Source organism: Vulpes lagopus, chromosome 10, assembly GCF_018345385.1.
Source record: "Vulpes lagopus strain Blue_001 chromosome 10, ASM1834538v1, whole genome shotgun sequence".
Taxonomy (NCBI): domain Eukaryota; kingdom Metazoa; phylum Chordata; class Mammalia; order Carnivora; family Canidae; genus Vulpes; species Vulpes lagopus.
Genome location: NC_054833.1, coordinates 18,722,580 through 18,732,020, shown reverse-complemented (window position 1 = coordinate 18,732,020; position 9,441 = coordinate 18,722,580). Strand labels below are relative to the sequence as shown.

The window sequence follows — 9,441 nt, the reverse complement described above, 5'->3', positions numbered from 1 at the left end:
TGGGGGGGGGGGGGAACCACAAATGGGTCCTGTTTTCCTCTTCACCTTCACACCAAAGAAATTAACCATTCACGGTGAAGACCTTCTCCATTCTCCAGCAAGTGGTGGTTCGTTTCACACGTCGGAAATCGAATTTCGGAGACCGTTTTTCTGCATCACGGGAATAAAGGAAAATTCACAAAAAAAAAAAAAAAAAAAAAAAAAAGTTCCCCCGAGCAACAAACAAACCAACCAACAAACCAGCCAACCTCAGCAGCTAAGCACGCTCTTGTCAGGTCTGTTTCTGTGCAAAGCTGGGGCTCGCACTGTTTCCAGGGATTGGCAAAAAGCAAATGTTTATTTATTTATTTTTTTATTTTTTTTTAAAAGCAAATGTTTAATAAGTAACCTCCGGTCCAAGGGGCCTGGGCGCGCGGGAATCCTGAAAAGCTGGGGCCGCGCGTCCCGCCCCCGCCCCGCCCCCGCCCCCGCCCGGCCCCCGCCTCGGGGCGCAGGGCGGAGCCGCGCGCGGGCGCAGGTGGGGAGGGGCGGCCCGGGCGCGTCGGCGACACCCGCGCGGGGCGGGGAGGCCGCACCCCGCCCCGGGAAGAAACCCGCAGGTGTGGCCGGGCGCCGGGCGCCAGCGGGGAGCAGACGCGCGCCGCCACCGACCCGCGCCCCGCCGGCTCCCGTGCCCCGCGCCGCCCTCGGAGCCCCGGCTCCGCTCCGCTCCCGCTGCGCCCCCCGCGCCGTCCCGGCGGGGCCTCTCCCTGCGCGCCCCGCGCCTTCTCCCGCCACCGCCTCGCCTATGCCGCGGCGCTGAGCCGCCCTCCGAGCGCCGCCGACATGAGCTGCAACGGCGGCTCCCACCCGCGGATCAACACGCTGGGCCGCATGACCCGCGCCGAGTCCGGCCCCGACCTGCGCTACGAGGCGACCTGCGGCGGCGGCGGCGGCGGCGGCACCAGCAGGATGTACTACTCGCGGCGCTGCACCGTCACCGACCAGACCTCGGACGGCTACTGGTGGGTACCGGCCGCGGCCAGGGGCGCCCGAGCCCCGCACGTCGGAGTCGGAGGGGCCGCGGCCAGCGGCTCCTGGGAGCGCTCCGTGCCCGCGCGGGGCGGCCGCGGGTCCTGCACCCCCGGGGCGAGGGGCGCACGGGGCCGGCCTGGCCGCGGGGTCGCCGCCTCCCGCTGGGCACCTCCCCCTCGCCCCCGCGCGCCCGGCCCGGCCTGGCACCCCTTTGTCCCGGCGCAGGTGCGGGGGCGGGGGCGGGGCCTGCCTGCAGCCGGGTAGGGGTCGGCCGCCCGCGGGGTCGCCGCCTCCGGCTCTGCACCCCCCGCCGCCCCCCGCGCGCCCGGGCCCCCGGGCATCCCGGCCGCAGGTGCGAGGTCGGGGGAACCGCACCGAGAGGCGCGACCGCCAAGGCTCGGCCTCGGGGCGCCTCCGCCGCTGCGGGCTCAGCCCGAGACCACCCCCGGCCCCCCGCCCCCGGGGCGCATCGGCGGCGCGGGCTCCCGGCCCCGGAGGGCCCCGCCTCGGCCTCCCCGCGACCCCCAAGGTCCCGCTGCCCCGCGGCGCCCCGGCGCCCCGGGGCCCAGCGCCTGCGCCCTTTGTTCCCTCCTTTAGAAACAGCCCAGAAGGAAGGACCTCGGTGTCTTGGTGGCCCAGGGCGGGCGCGGGACGCCGGGGGCCTGTCCGGGTCCAGGTGCCCCGTGGGGGCCCCGGGATGCGCGCAGGGTCTGCGCGTCCGGGGCCTCCTGGCGCGCGATCGCGGGGGTCACTTGGGAGGATGGGGGGCAACCGTGAGGCTGCAGGTCCTCGGGCGCGGGGCTGCACGCGGGGAGCCCACGGGAGCCGGGACAGCCCGCGGGCCGCGCCCCCAGGCCCCCGCCAGCCCCCTGCGCCCTGCCCGCCCCTGCGCCCTGCCCGCCCCTGCGCCCTGCCCGCCCCCTGCGCCCCTGCGCCCTGCCCGCCCCTGCGCCCCTGCGCCCTGCCCGCCCCCTGCGCCCCTGCGCCCCTGCACCCCTGCGCCCCGCCTTCCAGAAAGTCACTGACCCTGCCTTGTGGCCTGAGGCTGGGGAGGAGCCACCTGAACACGCTCCAGGAGTTTTTTTTTGTTTTCCCAGCACTTTTTGAAGGCAGCGACGACTCAAGTTAAGACCTGTGTCCGGCCTCGATGTATTGATGTACTTTTCCCCCAGCATCTTGACAACTGGTTTCTCTCTCTCTCTCTCTCTCTCTTTTTTTTTTTTTTGAGCGAGCGAAGAGCGGTCTCCATTTCGGAGCTCTTGTTTTCCGAGCAAGATGCGCCCGGGCATTTCCAGGGAAAAAATGTGCCAAAGAGTAGGTGAAGATTTTGCCAGTTATCACTTCGGTTTTTAAGTCTGTTCTTTTAAAACTTGGCCAACCAATTAAATCTAGTTTTAATCTCCCCTCCTAGTCCTTTTGTACTTGGGAAGCACCTTCCTTTAGCCCACACATTTATTCCTATAGGGTCAGGATTTTGCAAGGAATCTTCAGCAATTTTTTTCTGGCACTTTGTGAACCAAAGTTATTTATTTTTTTGTGTATTTTTCTTTTAAACTATGATTCTGTTTATCGTCCTGATTTTTTTTAGGTTGACAATAAATATTACTGTTAATGGAATATTTCACTCCCTCGGCCTCCTGGGGAGGTAAATTTGTAATGAAATTACTATATCAGCTAACGAATTGAGTACAGATACATGGTTTTTGACGATTCTTCACTGAAACACTAAATTTTGAGGAGGCGCAGTGTTGTCCCAGAGCATTATTTCTTGCATTCTGTATTTCCGACTGAAAACCTGTTGATAAATATGTCAAGTTTTACATCTCACTAGGAAGGGGAAACAGAATGACGTTTGTAATTTGGGGGGACTGGTGTTTCTTTGCTTTGATGTTGACCTAGGCCGCAGGGAGTCTTGCTTGGGGGCTGGAGTCAGCGTGGGGCCCGTTCTTTCTTGATCCGGGAATGGGGATTCTCCTAACACTCCTGGCCAGCCACTGGTGCTGTCTGAATCTTCTGGAATTAGAAAATTAGCACACACAAAAAGTTGCCTGCAACTGCTGGCTTCTGCATTTTAAAAACGATGACTGACTGGAGAGAGACGGGGCTTGCACCCACACTTTTCTTTCTGGTGTTTTTGCATGGTTTTGTGCAGAGGGATTTGTTGTCTCAGGGCAGGTTACTTTGAAGAAGTGGGATGCCATCTCTGACCCCACTGCCCTCTGAATGAGGATTAAGAACCTAATAAGTGCTTTTCTGGCCAAAAGTTTTTCTAAATAAAGGGTTTTTTGTTTGTTTCTAAAGCACAAAAACCGGTTGAATTTAAGCTTGTTTATTTAAAAAACTGCCACTTTGTTGTCTGATTTTTTTAAATAATCGGGATTTGAAATAATTAGTGTTTGTATTTAACCTTTCCTAAATACAATTTGAGTGTGTAAAGAGCTCAAATTTTAATTTGCTTTTTAAGAGGATTTTAAAACATCTTCCTGCATCCGCGTTTTACGTGAATAACACTTGCCAGTTCTGAAGACCTTATTTTATTTCGTTGATGGTTCTCCCTCCTTCCCTGCCCACCTGTCTTTCATGTTTTCTTTATTTTAGGCTGCATGCAATCACAGCTGCTTTCATTTCTTTTGCTTTACTTAATACTTTAAAGTTTGGTAAATGTTACATGCTTGATGATGTAAGAGATAACACTGTTGAAAATTTAAACTGTGGATATTGCTTGTATAGGATGTTCTATGAATATGGGCTTTCAATTAAGGCAGAACTACCATAGCCTTGTTCCTGTGGTTAAAAGAAATGACAAATCTGTAGTGAAATTCGGTGGCCAAGTGACAGTCCTACAATTGGATCTTTCACTGATCAAAGTGTGGATATTGTAGGAGGATTAGAAGCCAAACACAGTCATTAAGCTTCAGAAATATGTGGTTATAAAATTAATGCTTACTTTTCTCCAGAACTCATGATTTCAAAACCAAAATACATGTGATCTCTACTTGATATAAAGTTTGTTTTAAACCATCTTTTACAATGAAGCCTTTTTTTTTTTTTTTTGTAAACTACCTTTTAAAAAGAAGCTTCTTAGCAAGAGCTACTCACATCTATTTGCATTGAATTTCAGAGCTGGAGAGAGTGCAAAGGTGTACAGAAGCCTCATTCTTCCACTTTGGAGATAAGTCGAGTAAGACTTGCCCTAAATCTCATAGTCTAGTCATGGCTACGTTGATGGGATTATCCAGGGCTACTCACCTCTGCCCTCTTGTCAGCCTGTGCCTCTAGACCATGTATCGTTTTGCAGTAGATTGGACAGTCCTGTACTTAAACAATGAAAGTATCTCAAGTCCACTCATTCATTCATTCATTCATTCATTCATTCATTCAGCAAATACTAGACATCTGCTGTGTGTTAGGTAAGTCAAAGGTGAAAATACAGACTTCTTGAAAGGAACCTAGGTCTTTAAAGGAAAACAAACAGTATAACACAAAAGAATAATAGACAGGAGGGTACCAATGACTCAAAGGCTTCCAAAAAAATAACATCTGTATAGCCAAGGCACTAGTGAGATTTTATAAAGAAAGTGGTGCTGAATTAGAGTTGCGAGTGTTTCCCCTGGTAAAGATGGGTGAGCAGAGGAGCATTCCAGGGGGAGGGAAGTATGAGAAAAGTCTGGGAGGTGACAAACCCGGGAGCAGGTTCAAGGCCCTTAGCGCAGTCTCCTTTCTGAGCCTTTGCTGTAAGTGGGAAGCAGTAAGACATACGGACGAAGGGCCAGGGCCTGGGACACCTTGACTCGGTGCTGGGGAGTGTGCATAGGCAGAGGGGAGCCAGTGCAGGTTTTCACCGTAGCCACGGAGAGTCTCCTGCCTTGAAGGAGCAGGGAAATAAGACTGTCCTAGTGAGCTGTGGGCCTGTTTCTGTGGCAGCAGTGTACCGGGGTGGCATGAAGGGGGAGGGAGTTGACTTCAGGAAGCAATCACGCAGTGAAGGAGAGAGGTGATGAAAGTCTCTGGGTGGTGGCCTAGCCTTGGGACAGGAAAGTAGACAGGGCCAGGTAGACTGGCAGCTGCAGCTGAGAGCTGGACGGGCAGGGCCAAGGGAGAGTCTGAGAAAGCAGGCTTGGAGTCGAGTGACTCACAGCATGGATCTTCTAAATATTTTTCTGGGAAGCGATTGCAAAGTGAGATTCAGTTTAGCTTAATCTATGGCAGATAACACTTAACATGGTTATTAACTTTGAGTAAGTTACCTATTTTATAAAAATGCCAGATTGGTGGCTAATAAGAGTTACCATTACCTGGCAAACACCTGTGATGCGCCTGGTACCTTACGCACGTTGTTACCTGAAGCCTCGACAAACTTCCCATTTTACAAATAGAAAACTGAGGTTAAAGTGGTCGCTTAATGACTTGGCTTAGGTCACACAGATAGTTGGTTGAGCTACCTTTGAATCCAGTATACTACAGTGGATCGAGACCAGATCACACCTTGATTATTAGAATTCATCTCTTGTGCTTATAAACTCTTCCAGGCGGTTGCATTCCTGTGAAATATTTATTGCATAACCGTCGTATTCTTTTGTTCATGCTCCAGTAGGATTTCCATCTGCTTAGGCAAAAACACAGTATGATGCCGCATTGAGCCAACTCATGTCGGTCAGATCTACACAACAGCTTTCAACAGCAGTGAGTTTTTTTCCTCTAAATATGGGCAGAGTTTCATCACTGTTCAGGTGACTGAAAATATCTTGGGAAAGAGGAAAAACGCTGCTGATGCCCCTTGATGCCTCAGAGCTGACTGCTTAGGGTGGAGCACAGGCGAGCTTGGGTGTGACTTGGGGAGTCTCACTCCTTAGCCAACCAGTCTTTCCGGACGAGGAGGTTCTAGAAGGAGAGCTTCAGTCTGGAGGCCAGGTGCTCAGGGCACTGCCCTACCCTTCACTTTTCTCTTTCGCTTCATGGGAAGTGATAGGTGTGGTTCTGATATTGAAGGCACCGCCCTGAAGACCCTGAGACTCTTCTCCTTTGAGGCAGCATCCTGCAAAATGTTAGTGCAGCCCAACGATTTACATCTTATCACCAACACCTGGGACTGGACCTGTTGAGGACTGCAAGGACCTCACGAATGTGAGGTGAAATCTACATTTCATGAAAATGATGATGCTTTAGCAATTAGGCCCAAGTTCCTGCTCGGAATTACATTTTAAAAGATCCATTTTATATATTTGGTTTTTTCAAGTTTATTTATTTATTTTTTTTATTAATATCTATACCCAACGTGGAGCTCAGACTCACTACCCCAGGGTCAAGAATCCCCAGTACTTCCAGCTGAGCCAGCCAGGTGCCCCTGGAATTAAACTTTTTGACCTGCGAACCTAACATCCCTTGCTTCATCTGGCACCTGAAAAAGTTAAAAAGGAGCTGGCTTCTTCATAAATAACCAGATAACCTGTAAATCACTTTATTTATTTATTTATTTTTTAGGGCTTAGAATGAATGGAGGTTCTCCATAGGGAACAGTTCAAAATGGAAATCCTTATTGTGGCTTTGAGTTTATAAGGAGCATGTATGCATGTGTCATTCCCCAGTTAATGAAGGAAAAGAGTGCATCCTTTCCTGAATTTTCTTATCCCTTTCTTAAGTTTCTTTCGTGCTCTTAAAATGTGTCACTCTTTGAATCGCCTCAGACTGTTATTTCCAGGTCTTGTAATAATTTTTGGGAACCTCTGAAATGCCTCACATTTAACACCTAATCCATTTCTTCTTTTTCATCTTTTTTTTTTTTTTTCCTTCTCACCCCATCCTAATTTGATGCAAAACATCCTTGGGCTAAGTTCAGAATGATTCACTGAGACTAAAAACACAAAATGAAAAATATAACTGAAATCTGAGAATCCTATCCTAGCAGCAGCAGCAACAGCAGCAGCAGCGGTGGGAATTGGGTTTCTGTGGGCCTTTGCAGATCTTCTTGGCTCCTCCTAAGCTTTCTGTCAACCCCAGGAGGTGGGTGTGTTCCTACCTGTTACAGATGGAGAAACTCCAGGCACCGTGTATCTGTCATTTGCATAAAGTCCCAGGCTATACAAGCAGAAGTGGCTGAGCAGGGAATGGACTCTTAGTCTACTTGACCTCACAGTGTTTATGAAGTCCATGGTATGGGATCCGTTTGCCCCACAATGTGCTTCCATCCACCGAAAGCAGTGTGAAAATAATAAACATGGGAAGGAAGTGGAGCTTTTATTAGAGGCTGCTTCCAAAACCACGGGGTAAGGAGAAAAACAGAAGCTCAGAGGAGGCTCCCTTTCTAAAACTTAATAGAAAAGAAACCCTATTTGCACATTGTCGGGGTGGGAATGGGGGGTGGGTAAGGGGACACGACAAGTACACTACCTGACTTGGCTTTGGAAATCCGGGTAATGAGATGGGGATGGGGGTCGTATAGCCTTGGACCAGTCTTTTATTTACCTTTGTTTTCCTTCACCTTTACTAAACCAAACCATCATGCATTAAGTATCTTCTTCTGTATGCGAAACTGGGTTGGTACGTGCTTGTAGGGGTCATGGGTGACTTAGATGTAGGACTTTGCTCTCCAGGAGTGGGATAGACAGGTGTGTGAGTAATAGTACAGAATGAGGGCAGAGGTGTGAATGAACCCAGTGAGCTCCAGAGGAGGCAGCATTTGGTCTGTGACTTCCGAAGGATGGATATTTGACGTTTCCACGGATGCGTAGTGATTGGTGTTTCTTGGAGGTATGAGATTGCCCTTAAATGAAAAAGTAAGAACAATTACTTTTCCCCCTTTTTGCTTAAGATTCTTTAAAGAAACTCAAAATAGTATATGTTAAAATGCTTTGAAAATTATTAAGAGCTAAGCAAATAGGCCTTAAGATCAATATTAATGCATCATGTCATTTTAATTTCCAACAAATATTTATCGAGCTTTTATAAGGCCATTATTCTATGAACCTGAATACACAAAGAGACATTGCTGGTACCCTTTCAGGATCCTGTGTTGGTGGAATGAACAAAAGAAAGGCAAAAGATAAAGATGGTGGGGGGAGAATGAGGGGGGGGAAGTAAAGGAGGAATCCAATAGGAGAGAAACTATATTCACAAAAAGAAATGCAGAATTTGTTGGTATGGGCCACCTGTGTAATGAGCAGTACAGATTATTATAAAATGACTTTTTAAAAAGATTTTATTTATTCATGAGAGACAGAGAGAGAGAGAGAGAGGCAGAGGCAGAGGGAAAAGCAGGCTCCATGCAGTGAGACATGGGACTGGATCCTGGGTCTCCAGGATCACGCCCTGGGCTGAAGGCAGCGCTAAACCGCTGCGCCACCCAGGCTGCCCTAAAATGACTTTTAAAAACAAAAAGTGTAAGCATTAGAAAAAAAATGTTTTACCTTGTAATGCTGCATGCCTCTGTTCAAAATATTGGTTTTATATTTTTTCCCAATAATATTTTTGGCAATAGGTGTTAAACTAATATCTTAAAACAGTAATTTTGAAGTCTTATTTTTTTTAAAAAGACTTATTTGGCAGTACTAAAATACAACAGTTCTCTAACATTGTTGATATATTCGTGTGCTCTGTTCTTAAAATTTGAATTAAAATCCAGAACGCGTTTTCCTTTTAGCCATTGTTGAAAGGATCTTTATGTAAACTGTTAGAGCCATTACTTGTTTAAACAAGTCTTAGAATGAATTAAAAAAAAATGTTTGTGCAGGCAGGTTCTTTGTAGTATGAATCATTTGCCTTCGTAAATTTGAAGATAACACCCAGAATTTCAGAAAGGTGAAAAACTTTTGAGGACAAATGTTATTTTTTTCAAGGACAGCCATTCATTTTAGTTTAGAAGTCAAGATTTTTTTGATAGACTTGACCCAAGAGAGCTTTGTTTCCTTGTGGGCTTTTTTGTTGTTGTTGTTGTTCCCATGACATTTTTCATCTTCCATGCCACTGAAATGGGATTTAAAAATTTAACTTTGAGCTTGTTAGTTCAATTCCCACCACGGTTTAAAATCTCTGCACTCGCACACCGATAGGTATGACTATTGAAAAGTTCTTTGAGGCCAAGGGTTTTAAAAAATCTTTCTATGCTTCCTAAATGTGTACATTTATTTGAAAATTCTTTCTTCATCTCTGATAGAATCTTGGATTTCCCAGTCACCCGATGAACTGAAGAGGAAATTTCGTTGCCATCAGACAGAACAGATGTTTGTAGTATTCTCCATAGGAATGAATTTGGTAGTTTCACAAGACAGAGTTACAGAAGAGTGAGCTAAAGAAATCTTAGGTATCACCTAACCTAACAGATGAGAAAAACCAAGGTCTAGAAATTCCTGATACAAACAAAAGTTCTATAATTGTTATGTGGTCGATAAAAAATGTCATTTGACTTAAAAAGTTTTGAATGGCACACAGCAT

General features: G+C 48.0%; 1 protein-coding gene across 2 annotated transcripts in view; it reads left to right on the top strand.

The window, feature by feature from the left end:
• The first annotated feature begins 531 nt into the window (after positions 1–531).
• LOC121500007 (desmoplakin) overlaps positions 532–9,441 on the top strand; it is a 45,771-nt gene continuing 36,861 nt past the window's right edge. The window contains exon 1 of one of the 2 annotated variants that reach the window (XM_041771385.1): positions 532–1,004. In XM_041771385.1, coding sequence (XP_041627319.1) covers positions 826–1,004 — 179 coding nt within the window. In that variant the 5' untranslated portion in view covers positions 532–825. The remainder of the gene's footprint in view (positions 1,005–9,441) is intronic. The other variant, XM_041771386.1, reaches the window with a different exon arrangement.